This window comes from Bombus pyrosoma, linkage group LG3 (assembly GCF_014825855.1).
Source record: "Bombus pyrosoma isolate SC7728 linkage group LG3, ASM1482585v1, whole genome shotgun sequence".
Taxonomy (NCBI): domain Eukaryota; kingdom Metazoa; phylum Arthropoda; class Insecta; order Hymenoptera; family Apidae; genus Bombus; species Bombus pyrosoma.
Window position 1 is genome coordinate 7038512 of NC_057772.1, and position 17812 is coordinate 7056323.

General features: G+C 30.1%; 2 protein-coding genes across 3 annotated transcripts; both read left to right on the forward strand.

Moving 5' to 3' along the window:
* The first annotated feature begins 703 nt into the window (after positions 1-703).
* LOC122565638 lies at positions 704-7358 on the forward strand. Of its 2 annotated transcripts, none has more exons than XM_043721821.1 (6): positions 704-842; positions 983-1158; positions 4016-4141; positions 4651-5681; positions 6182-6353; positions 6563-7358. In XM_043721821.1, exons 2-6 carry the CDS (start codon positions 1012-1014, stop codon positions 6677-6679), a joined length of 1593 nt encoding a protein of 530 aa, XP_043577756.1. In that variant the 5' UTR covers positions 704-842; positions 983-1011; the 3' UTR covers positions 6680-7358. The 2 variants fall into 2 exon arrangements, with proteins under 2 accessions (XP_043577756.1, XP_043577755.1); XM_043721820.1 differs by having other exon boundaries at positions 764-903.
* A 702-nt stretch (positions 7359-8060) lies between these two features.
* LOC122565632 (probable ribonuclease ZC3H12C) lies at positions 8061-17803 on the forward strand. The gene is made up of 8 exons (XM_043721805.1): positions 8061-8459; positions 11366-11494; positions 12207-12315; positions 14075-14540; positions 15270-15555; positions 15696-16020; positions 16125-16380; positions 16538-17803. Exons 1-8 carry the CDS (start codon positions 8352-8354, stop codon positions 16884-16886), a joined length of 2028 nt encoding a protein of 675 aa, XP_043577740.1. The 5' UTR covers positions 8061-8351; the 3' UTR covers positions 16887-17803.
* Positions 17804-17812: the final 9 nt, after the last annotated feature.

Below are 17812 nucleotides of genomic sequence, written 5' to 3' on the forward strand. Positions count from 1 at the left end.
ATATTATAAAATCGCTAACAAATATAAAAAGAAGGGTGACGCTTATTTCTGTACAAGTTAATATCCAATAATGAAAGACAATATCTACTAAAGACAGTAAAGGAAGCAATAATGGCCAAAATCAGAATAAAAAAGTTGTTTGTCGCGCATAACCTTTTAAAATAATATGGTTAAATAAAAATTATAGTAAAACTTCAGGATGTACGATATAAAAAGCATAACAGAAGTAGAAATAAATATATTTTGTAAAATTCATATTAGGTTGGATACATACATATATATATATATATATATATATATGTTAGAATGTTAAATTAATTATATTTGAAATATTTGTAATACATTTTTATTGTTAAATTACATATGTACATATATTATAAGAGGCACCACAAACATGCATATCTATATATATCGCTTGAATCATTCTTTTAGATATTTATAGGAAGAGAATATGTTAATCTCAGTGAAGTACAATTCAATATTTTTCCAATAATTGCTTACTTTTCACATATTAAAGCTTCTTTATATTAAAAATGCTATGAACTTTGATGAATTTTAATTTAGAAGAAATGTGCATATACATATATAAATTATATATATAAAAAAAATATGAGTAGGTTTGTTAAAATAAATACTGTAAAATTCTTCATAATGTCATATATGAAGTAAATAAGAAGTAAATGAAATAATATAGATTTTATACATATAAAATTATAGGTTTATGTAGATGTAAAATACATCACTCGATTGTCCTTCTAGAGTCTGGATATTGAAGATAATCAAAATTACGGGTCATATAGCTATTTTATCGTTCTCATATTTGTGGGTTTTGTTAGAATAAAGTATGTACATAGTGATATTTCATGTTATTTTTGTTTACCTTTGAAAAGAGATTAACTACAAGTATTAAAAATATGAAACTATACTAACTAAAGGTAAATAACACGGATGAATAATTTGGATAACCTATAACATTTTCTAGAAAAACATTACATTTGTGATGGTTTAAATATGGCTGGTGACAAAGTAGTAGGTGGTTCTTCGCCTTTAACCAAGGAAAAAGTACATAAAGAAGATACTTATAATGAAAATTTAAATGTAGAAGATGAATTTGCAGAACCTATTGAATATGTACCTTGCCCTGAATTTAATTTTTCGGTAAGTCTTTTAAACAAGAAATTGTACTTAGATATTTATATTTGCGCTTAAATTGTTCAACGCCAAAGAAAAATTTCCAAATAATAAAATCGTGATATTATTATTATTATCATTATTATTATTAATTTTTGTAATATTATACCGCAAAATTCTAACAAAAATAAATATAATTATTAGTATAGTTATTAATATAATAATATATAATAATAAAATAATAATATTTGCAGTTATAAAATATGTGCAATATAAATATGTATGTTTTCATCAATTTGAAAATTAGTTTATATATATATATATATACATTTTATACACATATAATCATATTACATCTAATAACTATTTGTATAAACAATTATCTTTTATATTTAAAATTATATATGTTAAACATCTGCTCATGGGAGATAATTGTACATACAATTGTACATTTATACATTAGACATAAATTTTGACATGCCATTAGCATTTATGATTTTTCTTAAACTCTAGTGTTTTCATCTAAGCTAGAAACATTAAATTTTCATTTTTCACTGCATATAACTACATTCCACAAATTTTTACCTTTGTTAACATATGGTTTAGCAAATTTAAGATACTTTTGTTTATTAATTGCACTAATAAAGAGTTTTCTCTTGGTTATATAATCATCGCGATGCTTTATTGATTTGGTCACATTGAAATCAACTGGAATGGGATGATAACAATATTTGAATTTCAAAGCATTATCCAGTGTAAGATTTGAGCAATCTAGTAAGACAAATTGTGTCTAAGAAATATTATTTTTTATTAGTTTTATAGGATGTTCTATTAATATGAAACATAATATTCTACTGAATGTTAATGATAATCTTATATATACTTAGAAATATTTAATATTAAGAAGTCAGTTAAATGAAGTGAAAAAGAAAAACATCTGGGAAATAATAGTAAAAGTAGAAATAAGGGAGATCATAGTAAGTTAATGATTTTTAATTTCCAGTTTTCAGTAATTGTTATTTGATCTTTTATCCTTTTTTCGATCCTTTTAATGTAAAAACACCCCTTCTTCCCTCTGTCTCGCTCTTTCTCTGTTTTTTCAAGTAGAAATTTATAGAAGACTATTCTGTTGAAAACGACTCCAAACCTGGTACCACTCGGTTTATTTTTAAATAATATCTTAATTATATAAAAGGATTAATTTACATTTCGTATTGTTGCATTTTCGGATTTCCTCAGTGCTCATGACTTATTTAGGAACACCTATCGTATCCGCGGTTCCGTATATTCACGATAAAGTTTAAAATTACATATTACTCAAGTATGAGGATCTTACAAAGATTCTGTAGTTTGAATGACTTTATACGCCATTTCTCTTAACAAACGTCTTTCGTCTTAAAAGTACTGTGGTTCATGAAAGTATTCAAGCACTTATCCGAATTTTTGTATGAATATATTATGTGTACTATATGAAACTTCCTAAAATATCATTAGCGCTATAATAAGACACGATTATTGTGATTATAATAGTAAAATTTGAAACAATTCGGAAATGTGTAGAGAAATTACGAAACATTTATTCCAAACATAAACTTAATGACAAACATAAACTTAATTGAGCAAAATTAATATACAACATGAATAGTAGTCTTAAATATACCCATTAGCTAGAGATGCACTACATATTGTGGTTTATTAATATAATGAATAATTGACTGTTCAAATTTGGTGATCTTTGGAAAATATATGCTTCCAATAAATACTCGTATCTTGTAACTTCTATATACATTTTCAGGTCGATTTCCAATTTTACCAATATAATCACGACAGTCGTGTCCCGTTATAATGCTAATGATTTCAAAATGTTTTATGTGATATATACATGTAGAATTTCTAGGATTCTTTGGATACTTTCGTACGCTACTGTATAGTTACCAATACGTCCTGGTTTTCAACCCTTGTGCCGGTGACCCGGTCAGTTTACAACTACTTTACAACTCACGGTTTTTTGATTTCTTGATTTTTAACATTTAAGTTTTTAATTGACCATTCGCATATTTCAAAAATAAAGTAAATACCGTAGTAGCTAACTATCGTTTACACTTATAACCCGCAAATTATGGGCCATAAACATGGGTGTATAAAATAACCGGATTCGCAGTAATGTTGCCGTGTTGAAGCCTAAGATGTAAGAGGAAAACAGCGGAATGAGAACCTGTCGTTGTAAAAACTTGCAAGTTTTTTTATACTTATAGAGCACGTGTTACACAATTAAAAAAATTTCGTGATCTTATGGACGTTCAATAAAAGGATTTGTAAACATGAATTATTATATCTATTACAATTATATATACTATTCTTGAAACAACATTAAACAACAATGATTTTATTGTTTTTAATATCACATTGTTTTTTAATTTTAAATGTCACATTGAAGTATTTATCAAATTACTGTGTTAATATAATTGTGTATAATTATAAACACAAGTGTGTATAATTATTTATAAATGTAAATAAATATGTATAAAACACTTTGCTTTGCTAATTCTTTTATATATAATATTTATCATTAATTTTATTAGTTAGTTAGCTAGATATTTCAAAAACTATCGATAGTACTAAACTGTTGATCATTTATATTTAAAATGATATTTGTAATTTCAGTAATTCAAGATTTTTTATCATTCTATGGAAGCTCTTTATCTGTATAACTTATAACAAGATATTAAAGACTTTTTATTATTATTTATTTAAATTATAAAGTTTACTAATAACTAAATTCTATTTCATTTATTTTGGAAATGATACATTTCATATAATAACTTTTAATACAAAGTCTAGCATTATATTGTATCACTGCAAAAATTTTATATATTTGTTTTAGACGATTACTTGTTGTTTCTGCAATGGATATTATGGACCATGTTTTGAGGAACCTGTTTGTCCAACATGTCACGCATTTCTATTTCCTAATGACATCGGCTTTTTACCAGTTCCCATTTTCAGTCAAGTATGTTGTATTGCTTTATATACGTATACATAGTAGAACTTCATTTATTTAAATATCATACAATTATATGATATAATAATGCCTAATTTTATCGTCTATTTAATGCTGATCATTTTGTATCCTTTACTTGATAGTGACTCATACTCTTCTCAATAATTCGAGTGAATTTTTGTACAAATAGATACGCGCTTCTTTATCGGGAAAACGACCATTTTCACATTTCTTTTATTTTTTGAAAATCTTTCAAGTCTGTAATTCCCATCGTAATTAAATATTTTCAGTATCCAGTTTTTTTATATTCAATCTCGATTATATCTTCATTTATCAATTTTTGTCCCATCGACGCTCCGTCTCTAATGTAAAAAATAAACATTTTTGTGACTAATTATTTGATAAAAACCCAGTTATCTGTGTTTCATACGAATAAATGAAGTTCATTGGCAAACAAGAAAATAAAGATATGTATGTGTGTACTTATATACATATTGTCTTTTATTTTTTACATATAGAAATCAGATGACGAAGATTCAGGAAACGACGAGCCAACAGAACTTTATTACAATCATGAAAGAAGAGCAAGTCAACAACAACAAAATTCTGCGCAAAACGCGAATGTGTCAAACCTAGCGAAAAGATCCGGTGCACGCTGTATCAAGCCTCCGAGATATGGTTCAAGGAACAGACATATTTTACTTGCGCAGCAACTACATCACGGTATAAATACAAGTAGCCCAAAAAATATGGCAGTTGTATCGCAAAATGCGCAGCTTTCACACAGTGTCCATTCTGATAGTATGCAAAATATAGATAATGGAAACAATGATACTCATCGTGAAAATTATAAAGAAAAAGATTCCACTTCCAGTTCTGCACGTGTGGCAGATGCAGCATTACATAACATTGTCCCATTCCAGAGAGTTAAGGAAGTAGAAAGTCGACCACATTATTATCGGAATTACAAAGTACAAAATAATACAGGAGAAATGTCAAGATCGAATAACTTGTCTGAACGATTAGAGATGTTAACGAATTATAAGCACGTCGAATATGAATCTATCGCTGAACCAGGCTTAATGGAAAGATTACCACCTGAAGTATTGTTAGTTGTCTTCTCACATTTGGATGATGTTAGTCTTTGGTCAGCTGCGAATGTTTGCCGTAGATGGTGTGGTTTGTTATCGACACATGTAACGCCACAGCAGTGGCAACGAAATGTGAAATTACGATGGCCTTTATACAAACCTATCGGAACTGTTAAAAACTGGTATAAACTATATGATTTTTTGGCTTCTTCAGCGCCTTGTAGAACGTGTTTAGCACAAGCGTGTTTGATGTCTCGATCGCCAAGTATTGAAGAGAATTCATGGAGAAAAAATCGTTTGCATAGCGAGCTTAAAAGTTTAAGAATAGATCCTCCTGAGGGTATTGAAGCAACACCCTTGGATCAGAAGTGTTGCCATTGGCAAGCTACGATAACTGGACCTGTAGGGAGTCCGTACGAAGGAGGTTTATTTTATCTTTACCTGCAAGTCCCGTGCACGTATGTATAAATGTGTATTTTTCTTATTATTAGAGGTATGCGAGAACTTAAACATGTTAAATCGAGTCAAGTCGAGAATTTTCCTCGGAGTCGGATCAGATTTCTGAAAGTATCTCGCGACTCATGAATATCGAAATTTTCGAAAATTGGGAGAATCCGAATCACGTTTCGGGATAGTCTTTTTTAAATATAAGCATTTATTAAATATAAGCAATTATTTCAATTTTCAAATTTTCTTGAGATATTTTTGACTGCTTTATGTTATAAAAGTATATTGATTTACTTATGTTTTTTACTATCAATTTATGTTCCTACATACTTCATATATAGGAATGTAAAATAAATTTAACAAATAAATTCTTGTCGATTTCTTGTCGAAATCAATGTTTACGGATTGATATAGTCTCTCTTCGGTTAGATGTTAAATAATATTTATATAATCGTTGTTCGATTTCAATTTTCTAATTTCTTTTTCTTACATTCTTTTTAAACTTTTGCAGTTACCCTTTGTATCCACCGATAGTAAGGTTTCTTACAAAAATACTTCATCCAAATGTTTCTAGACATGGTGATGTTGGAATAGACTCAATACTTCATAACTGGTCGTTAGCACTAACAATTTCGAAGGTGTTAATCAGTGTTCAAAGCTTGCTCACGGATCCATACTGTCAGGTAATATAGAGAATAATAATAATTTAACAAACATTGTACTCATTTATGTTTTAGAACTATTTATAAATAAATTACATTGTGTTAATAATCACATGTCGGTGATAATTATATAAGATTTTTAATCGTATAATATTTAAAAAGTAGTATTAAAGTTAATATAACACATTGTTAATATTAATAATAAATATTAATAAATACACAATGTACAGGTCTGTATGGAACCGGAATTGGGAGAAATGTATATGAACGATCGTGAAAGGTTTGATGAAATCGCGAGGGCATGGACATGGCGATATGCTATGCATGATGTTGTCACTCCGCTATAAACAATTTATAAATATCGTATTTCTTATATATAGGGTGTCAAAAAAAGGATTTAGAAACTTCAAACAGACGCTTTATTCACTGAAGAAAGGAAAGAACTTCGATTAATAATATTTATAACAAATTAGAATTTCTGTAACATGTAAACATTTGTATTTATCGAAAGAGATCTCAAATGTTTGAAATAGTTCGAATATATGCTATCGAATTTTTATTTTTATTAATTTAACCCATTTTAATCTAAACTCTGCTTACGAAATTGTTGCTTACTCTAATGAACGTTATGAAACTACAGAGCTTGTAACTTTTTTCTTTGGACAATTGCATCATTCTTGTAGGAAATATTTATTAAGATCAATTTAATAATTTTCTAGTTTATAATGACGTTCATATAAAGAGTTACATATTTAAGATCATGCCAGTAGATAAATAGATGTAGAAATGAAGTTGAAATATATTATTACCCGTTATGTAACTTGTATACATATAAATATGTTTCCAAAATTTGCATTTGATTTAAGAATTATCTGTATTAATTTTGTGTGTACTATGCTATTTAATTAATATGTATTTCGTAAATTAATGTTACTAGAAAACAGAGCCAGAAAATAAAGAGGATTCTGTATATAAGTATATTTTCTAGTATAGATAATAATAAAGTTACAGTTAGGGTAAAATCAAGTTACAATCTTATATATCACTTTACAGATTTGTATCTTGCTGATATGACATTCATAAGAGCAATTTTATTATGTATTTTATGTACTATCTAGAAAACGGTAAAATAACTGTATCGTAGTAAGAAATTGTTTACAAGCTGTAATGATCCTTCTATTCCCTTCGAATTTTCATTATCTTTATTACTTTTATTTTCACCATGATTTTGTAAAAGCAACAGGAATGATTAATTATTTCAAAAACATGCAGCACGAACAGACAAAAGTCATATTAACAATATTAATATAATTCCTTATTTATTTAGTTTTATCATATACATATTATTATCGTATTAATTTAAAAATCTCTCATATACTTTGACACTGCCTATTTTATTATGTTACCATTGATATTCAATGTTTATCAAAGGTTAAATTAAGATAAAACTACAATACGTATGTATATACTTTAAAGGGACATACGTATTTCTTTTAATATCGAATAATAACAGGTAACATTTAAAAGTTAGTAAAATTAAAATTATAACTCTAACCTCGTATTAAAGGATATAGATAACTTGTACACATTATTCATTTGTTCATAAACTAATTAGTATTTCACTTGGTTCGTGGCCATCGCTGCATATGACGATGTGACGACATTGCTTGGAGACCATGGCAAGTAGTGGGGGTAATGACGTCGTAGCTCTCGCTTGCTCCATTCACTGACCGGCCGTCGCCGCGAGTAGTCGTGAGTTTGTCCTGCTTTCTTCTGCACATCGATACCGTTCCAGGATCTAACGGAATATCCCGGAAGCGTGTTTTGGACTTTCCTATTTCTTTCTGTTGAAATCTTTCCCACAGATTACCACGGATTCCTGTTATCTCTATAATAAGTATCGAGTAACAATCGACGCATTTTAATCAAAGCCTGGAATGTATTTGTGAAAGCTGCTTATTCTTTCCATCTTTCTTCCTTTCGTGTCTTTGCATTGTGTGCGCGCGCGTGCTTGTGTGTATGATTTGTATACATAATAGTATTTGTACGGATTCGAGAAGGTCTTTGGACGCGAAAGGATACGATCGATTACAATTCGTGGAAGGAGATATGACCGTCGCCGGAAAGGTAAGTTCTTTTAGTAATTGCTTTCGATTTTTGGTTTCTAAACCATTCATTTGTATATTATTATTGTGTATCTTAGAAACTAAAAATTAGAAACTATAATATCGGAAATCTGTCATTCACGATTTCTACGTTTATTTTGCACTACATTGTTTTGTATTTTTAAGCGTGACAATTTAGATTAGATACGGATACAGTAATGGTAGCCTTTACTGTGTTGCAGTTGATTAAAAGTATTCTACAATATAGCTTAAGTACTTTTTTTTATTACATACTTATATAATATACTATATATTAAGCAATGTTAGAGAACGAAAGAAAAATATTTCATTAATGTGTTTATTACATTAATGAACTGTTATTACGATATGAAAAGCGTTACCTGTATATAAATCACTTTACTTGCTTATTGTTTTATTTAACATTTATAACTTTCATTTGGAATACATTTATATTTTCTTTCCTGGCTTCCTTCATATCGATTAATGACATATTCCTTCTGTTCTATTGTTTTATAAGTAATTATGTTAAAGTGAGATCATGACCTAAATTGGGCGATCTAACAAATTGGAATGGTAATATTTCTTAATATTCTAGAACTCGTCGCGAAGTAATTACAAGAATCATTATATTCATTTTGATGTAGTTCTCTTAGAATAGAAATTTTTATCTCATATAAAGTATTCCTACAAGTGTATTAATCCAGATTTTGGTTTCAATTTTGGTTTCAAGTAAATGTCTCAAAAATCATATAATCACTACAAGCTGTCTAATCTTCTTCAAATTTGCTGAAACAAAACCTGAATTACAGACTTCACCCAGCTCCAATCATTCAGCTTTCTCGGCGCCAAAGGATATACAAATATACACACGTAGGGTATTCGCTTTTACGAATTAATTGGTTCTTGGCGATCGTTCGTAAATCAGGAATTCGTAAAGCGGGAGTTTATCTCTTAGAAGTAATGCTATAAGCGAGAGTTTCGTTCGTAAGAAGGAACAAACGAGGAATAAAATATACAGAATAAATATCAAACGATAAGAAAAGTCTCTACTGAACAAAGATTTGCATATGTAAGAAAACTTCTCAATTGAAGAAAATTATTTGAAAAAAGATTAGCTCATCTTTTCATCACCGGGTAAATCGACGGTCGTAGAGATAGTAGGAGATATATCTATTAGAAAGCTTCGGTGCATCTTCTTGTAAGAAAGAAACGCCTCCAATTGTCTTTGCCGCGCATAATTTAGAATAAATATTGTGGCTCCAACGAATTCGCGAAGATAAAGATTCGTAAGGTTAGAATAGCTAACGATACAAAAACATTGTATCATTCTAACTGAAACTATAATACTAAAAATTTTAGATATTTAAACCAACCTTCATCCGCAGACGTAATAGTGGCGCTAAATGGAACTAAAGCACGCTACAAAATACCGGTGGTTGGAAAAATAATAGAAAAGCAGATCGAAGGAAACACAATTGTAGTATCAACCGTATGTACATAAATAGTCACTCAGCACAACTCCAACAAAATGTCACGTTATTTTAAATAATTTTGTAACCGTGGCTAAAATCAGACGTTATATCTTAATCCCAAACGTAAGAATACAGAAAGCTAATCGACGTAGGAAATACACTTTCGTTTATCCCCCGTCTCCCTATGTCATTTCCAACGTAAATTAGTTCTTGTTTGACATTTTTCTAATGATATTCACCAATTTGCGCGTTCGATATAGAAAATGAGATTAAAAAGAAATTTTTTTATATAGTGGTTATCAGCGACGACAATGTGAATACAGAGAGATATTTACTAGTTGGATTTTGCTAAATAACGACTTGTTTTCAGGAAAAAGAAAACGCTTGAAACGTGGTTTTTATCACAGAGATTTTCACTTGAAGTTCATTTGATCTGGTATTCGTTGCTAGAATAATTGTGTTTAGGGCAATGTAAAAGGATACGTTTGACGGTAAACTGACAATTGATAGATATCGTAGATTGGTAGGTTAGATTTTGAGATTAGACATGCGCGCGTGAGTGAGTCTGGTGTGACCACGTCTACGTCTGTTTAAATACAATTTAGTGTCGACGATCAAGATTCCTAATGTAAACCGAAATGCAATTCTTACCGAAGATAAGTCTACGAATGTGCAATGGCGATCTGTCTCATGTGTTCGAGATAATTACTAAAATTATCGTTATCGAAATCTTCTGTTGGTAATAAAAATGTTAAAAAAAGAATATAGTATAAATGGGTGTTTCGAACGAAAGTTTTCTTTTTTGAATCTCTTCCTCTTGAACACAGCTACGTTTAATGCGTTCAAACGTAGCAACGTTAACGATAAGAATCTTTAATCCGATAGTGTTAAGTGTGTATAAATATTTACTTCGTGTATTTTTAGAAGAAAGATGAAAGTGTAGAAGAATAAAAATAAATTGTATTCAAACTATTTCTTTCGTTTTTAATTGATTCCAAGTCCGTTATCTTCGTCGCTAGTGCGAAGAAGTTTTATGTGCCACGAGTCAACAGAAGAAAGTCATAATGATGCAATTAGTAGAATCAAGTGAAAATGTGCGTGAATAAATCCATCACTGCGCTAATGTTAAGACTAATGCATTTTGTTTTACTTGCTCTTTCAAAAATTTAGCTTCGCCTAAAGATTTAATGATACGGATTTTCCTTCGTTTGCATTATATTTGGCCCATTAATATTATCGAAATAATTGTCGTTGATCAGCTAATTATCGTTAGCCGACTAACAGTTGCGCTCAGTAATATTGTCGTAAATTAGAAAATGTGATAAAAGGGCAATGTAATATGTGAATTATAATTTCATAAATAAGACGTATTCGGTATGTTCTCAAAATCTTTGTCGATACGGATGACCACTTGATTGTTTAATTTTGCTTTCAGAAATACGTAGATTGTACCGTCCTGGAAACTGAAAGTATTGCTGACGCAGAAGATTCTTCTTACGATAGCGACTACGAAGCTGAAGATTCAGTGGGATCTACGAATATTCATTCACAAGTGGAATTGCAGGTACTTGCACAAGTATTTACGTATCTATGAACTTTTATGACATTCTTGTATTGTCAAGAGTGTCTGTAGGAATGATTGCTCGATCTGTAAATTCAGGTTTTAATCAAAAATTTGATGCACGGACGTAATGAAGAAGCGCGCGAGAAGAAATATCTTGCATTTTCTCACGGGAGATCATTTTTCTACGTTTTATCGCATTTCAGATATCATTTCATTCCACGTTCTATCGCAAAATAATTTATTTATAAATTTTACAACATTGTAAACGTTCCAGGAAACCAAAATATTTGTTCGACTTTGTAAAATTAATGCAACAAATTTTTTACAAAATTATGTTTTATTTGTATTAGACGCGTAATCTTTAAATAAACCAATTTTTTTTATATGTAAATATTCATCGAAAATATAAGGATTTTCTTTTATATAAGAATTTACTATCATCGTTTGTCTATCAAAATCTGATCAAAAAACTTTGTGCCTATGTGCGATATTTCATTTCATTTGCATTTTAATTATAATACAAGATTTTTTTCTCAAACTCCTCCTAACAAGACAAAGAGCATCTGTTACTAGGAGATATCCTGTTTGGTTAATAGAATATTCGGATAGTAGAAAGTTCCCTAAATATTAGGATATTCGGATAGAGGAAAATGAAATGAAAAATTTCACTAATTCATTGTCCTCGGTTAATAGCTTTCATTTCGAATTATAGGTATCTACGTCAAGTCATTCAGATGTGTCCCGGACCGCCTCAGATACGTTGGCTGCTGAATTTGCAGAATATGTCACAGTGCAAGGGAGTCCACCGGTTCAGAGTCCAGGTACAAGATTTTTTAAAAAAAGTCATTTGTCTTCAACTAACTAAATGTAAAAAGATTTCGTATTTTATCAGTAACCTAATGTATTGTTAACAATAACGATTCAATAAATTTAACAACTATTATTATTAAATATTTAACAATGATATCCGGTGTAAAATATTATTACTAGCTTTAATATCATTAAATTCTAGATAAACGTAAATTTATTTCGAAAAGCTTTCTACTTACCTACGTGGAGATCGTTTATAGGTTTGTGTATACGTATGCTAATCTATTAAAAATCTTAAATTGATACTTTCCCTTGAAAAGGTAATAATATCATCGCTTCTCCTCAAACCTCTCTTAGACGTACAGTTTTGAAATCATGCACTTCGAAATCATCTTTAAACTTTTGTCATGACATCGTGCACATACCTATCACAAATTTCTCTAACATTTTAGGAATTCCTCCCCTCCTGGCACTGATGCTTCGTGTGTTCCAACCGAAGATCCTAAGCTTCTTTATGTGACAGGCCATCATAGATATTTGAGTCTATTCGAGGTCGGGTTTCTTACTACTCTCCTCGGTGAGTTTGTCCTCGTTCACCTGCTTCTTTTATTTATTACCCATTTTAGAGCACAATTCTTCCAACTCACAGAAATGAGACGTTCTCCTGCTAACTATCAATCTTTTGACTAATCTGTTAATCCTTTTCTGGTCAGGTGCGTTAATACCTCTCTTCGTATTATTTTTCAAGATCTCCTTTAGACTTAAATATTTACATGCTACCTTAATATTTACTATATTATTTATTCGACTTATCGTTTAAACGACATTCATTTTTATCTTACTTGCTTTTTTAAGCTTGGCTTCTTTAAAATACATTTAAATCATTTAATAGCAATTATAATATCATTCTTTAAACGTTTTATTTTGTATTTATTATGTTATCAATGGATATATGGTATTTATTTTTGGTTCATAGTTTTATTAATAAGGGGATAGTAGCTGCTAATAGTTTAATCTCCACGTAGGCAAGTACTTAGCAATATTCCAATTTTTACTCATCATAGTTATTAATAATACAGGCCTTCCTCTGATAGATAATAATATCTAACTAAGCTTAGAGTGTATATACATTGCATATACCAAAGTGTTCGAGTTAAAGGACGATTCCACTTATATGTTCTCCACTTATATGTACCTTTACGGATACGTTGGCAAACGATAGATTTCGTTTCTTTTCTAAGCTATAGTTTTATCGTATGTTTACTTTGTGTCATCTTTCTTTGGTATTCCAGTAACGTTATATGTTTCCTATTCAAAAGACCATACTACTGTAATATAGTATTATTATTAAATCTCATAGATTACAGCAAAACATAAATAGCTATTATTTGAAAAAGATTTGTAAATATAGCTTCTAGTTGCGCACTGAATATCGCGGAAGACAATAATATTTGTGAACTTTATTCATTTTATCTCTCCGCCATTTGATACTGCTATTCCGCCGCTATAGTCTACACGATCTTCATTTCCACGACAATTTCACTGCTTTGGTCATCTCGAAGACATAATTTATCCACCGATACTGTCTATGTAGCATTTGTTCCTATTTTCTTATAGCCCGGTTTAAACTTCTCAAATTGCCTTTTCTTCATATGTATTTGAACGTAATGCGATTAACATAGCCATGTCATCAGGTCACATTTAACGCTAGCTTCGTACAAGAGACTATCGTATGTTGTTAAAATTGTTAAACATTTATTTTTTTTTTAGGGTACACTGCCCGAGTAGAATTCGCCCTTAAGCTTGGCTACACGGAACGTTTAGTTCAAACAGCGTTGGAAAAATTGGGCCCAGATCCGGAACAAAACGAACTTTTGGCTGAGTTGATAAAACTCGGTGCCAGCTGTTCTCAAAAATCAGTTGATACACCAGAGGAGCCTGATAACGTCGCGGACACTGATTTAATGTCCAATGAAAACAGCGGATGCTCCAGTAGTCTCAGATCTGTTGTAATTGATGGAAGCAATGTGGCGATGAGTCATGGAAACAAGGAAATATTTTCTTGTAGAGGAATTAAAATATGCGTGGATTGGTTTAAAGCTCGAGGGCACAAAGAAATTACCGTATTTGTGCCGAAGTGGAGAAAGGAAACTTCCAGGATTGACAATCCGATCGCCGACCAAGAAATTTTGGGAGAATTGGAAAGGGACCGTTTGTTGGTTTTTACTCCATCCAGGTTTGTATATCAATGTATGAATCAATTAATTAATGCATATAATTTATGAATAATATACGGTGATATACAAAAGTGTTTTAGGATCAATTTTAGCTAATATTTGAGTATCACGGCATATTATGTAAAAGAAAATAGTTTAACAAATAGCTGCTATTAGATATAGGGTATTCATTAACAGATGGTACAAAATTTAAATGGATTCTTCAAACTAAAATGAGACTATAATAACTATAACGAAGGATACAAATTTAAAGCGGTATTTATTAATATTTAAAAGTTATTAATTATTGTTAATATTTATAAAAGTTACTATTAGTACTTAAAAATAGTTTGTCTCTGTAGAAGACAAATCTAGGTCAGCCTAAGCGACAGCGATCCTTGAACATAACGATACATCCGGCCATTTCGTAATAAATAACTTTCTAAATAAAGCTCTATTTTAATAAAATTCAACTTGAGAAAGACCAACTTATCGATTCTTACAAAGTATCTCCATTATTTAACAACATGCTTTGTGTTTTTTCTACTTAATATATCTCTAAGTAGATAAGTGTTTAATACAATATAAGTATTTAAGTGTTAAGGACTTAAAAGGCAGCATTTAATATGAAAACGCATCGAAAGTATTAAAATATATACCATTATTGACTGTTAATAGTAACAGTAACTCTGTAAGAAATGATTTCAAATCCTTATTACTTTAAAATAGTTCTTAATTGTCTATTTTAGATTAGTTGGTGGGAAAAGAATGGTTTGTTACGATGATCGCTATATTTTGAAACTAGCAGCAGAAATCGATGGTATTGTTGTCAGCAATGATAATTACAGAGATTTGGCACAGGAAAATCCGGAATTTCGAAAAGTTGTGGAAGAAAGAATTTTGATGTATACTTTCGTAAATGATCGCTTTATGCCACCAGACGATCCACTAGGTAGAAGCGGTCCCACTTTAGACAACTTTTTGAGAACTTTTCCCAAAAAATCTGATCCAGCACCACCTTGTCCATACGCGAAGGTATGTTTAAATACTGCCTAGATTTTATCAAATTATTTAAACAATAATTAATTCTGTAAGTATTTGAAGAATTTATTAGAAACAACAATAATCAAGAAAGTGAGATAATATTAGACAAAAATAATTTTTTTTCATTGCAGAAATGCACTTATGGAAATAAGTGTAAATTTCGACATCCAGAAAGAGGTCTTCATCCACAAAAATCAGTTACAGAGAAGTTAGTAGAACATGTACAAAAGCAGCTTCAAGTAAGAGGTTCAAGTCCAAATGTATTTTTATCCAGCAATATATCGACCAATGCGTTTCAACATCAACCGCTTTGTAAAACCAAATCAACGGTAACTACCAGTATCCAACCATTACCTTCAGTTACAAAAAGCAGATCTGCAGAAAATGTCACGCTTGATCAACCAATGAATTCCACGATACATGGTTTACAAGTGCCACCTACCACAAGTTCTCAAGGTATTAGGATTTTCACTAACGTATTTATTTTAATGCAAGATAAATAATATTTATATTATTCTTATTTGCTTCTACTAAAACAAACTAATTTTTATTAATAATAGGTTATCGTTCTTCCTGTCGATCGACAGGAAGATTGAATAAACCAGAAGCAGAGCCGCCAAATATACATAAGAAACTACAGAGGCAGTTAACTTTAAATCCAGTGTACGATCCTCGACTTCACCAGCTGAGACAATATCAGCAAGCATCTCAAACAAGTTCATTATTACAACAAACTGCAATAACATCTTCTACAGCACGGCACAGAGCCTTAAGTAGGCATTCTAGTAACGAATCGGCCTACAGAGCTGGCATGAAGTGAGTTCTTATTTTCTCTACCATTCTTATATTATAATATTGATTGTAAGATCCAATATCATAATATTAAATGCCATAATAATCAAGCGGGAATGACGAACAAGAAAAACTTTTTTTATAATCGTAATTAATTAAACAAGTGTTTAATTGTGTTTAGTTGGGATCGTTCTGAAGGAGGGCAGTGTCATCAACACGTAACACGTATTGCTTCGGCGCCTGATTCTTACAAGGCTTGGTTATCAAATAATTCAAACTTAGCTGTACCATCAGGATCGAGTCAACGGCTGGGTGCTTCAGATTCACAGTTAAATGTCCCTACATCTCCCTTGTATTCAGCTATGCCGACGGATATGTTAAGGGATTTTCTCGATACCAGAACAAAAATACATTACCATTTGGCAAATATCTTTCCTGAAGAACATGTGAGAACTGCTATGCTAATTCATCCATTTGAAACAGATCCAATAGAAATCTGTGTTGCTATTTTGAAAATGTATCCCCAATAATGGAATAAGAACCATTTCGTACATTTATTTAATTCATATTTATTAAATGAATATATCAACAGATATATAGTTTAAAAATATTTCAAGAATATTGTAATATTCATCGATTTTAGATTCAGCATAGACTTTTATAAACAGATTAAGCAAATATTTGTTATACAATTAATACTTTCTTTAATATCTCTATACTATATTTATTTTTCAAGAAGAGGAACAATCGTATTGAAAAGGTATTGAAAACCCCGCTACAATAATGAAACTCTTTAACTTTTAATTTTCATGTTTTAACCAATTCCAATAAAAAGTTGTTGATAGCAATAACACTCATCAAGATTGTAAAGCTGTTCGGCATGTAATTAGAACTATTTTCATCATGTATGTACTGAAATTTGTTTACAAACGTGGAAAGGGTAGAAATGTAAGGATAGTAATTTAAATTTTACACAATTTTACTTATTTATAGTCATAATGTAGTTTCTAAATTAGATTAAGAGAAAACTATCAGTAAAACACAAAAATTTATAACTTTGTAACATAGAGCGTTAAAAATACTTAGAGTGTTTTAAACATATTTCCATATTATCATTCAACAATTAACCGTATATGCAAATTCGAAGTAATAAGTTATAAGCCAGAGAACCAAATTCAACACTTTAGGTTATGTTCTATTGTAATTACCAAGTTGATGATCTGAGAGTATTTATTACACCTTTTATCTCTTTCTTGTGTAATAGTACATGTAACCGTGTACTTACACTAATAAACCATTCCTATCTTTATACTTACTGAGAAAACAAAGTATATTTATTTTGAATAAAATTGCTCGTTTTTTATTATAATTAAATTTTTTATTTTATCGAATATATACATATTACTAATATACTCTCTTTTTATTAAAGCCTTAGATTTTAAGAAAAATTAACAGT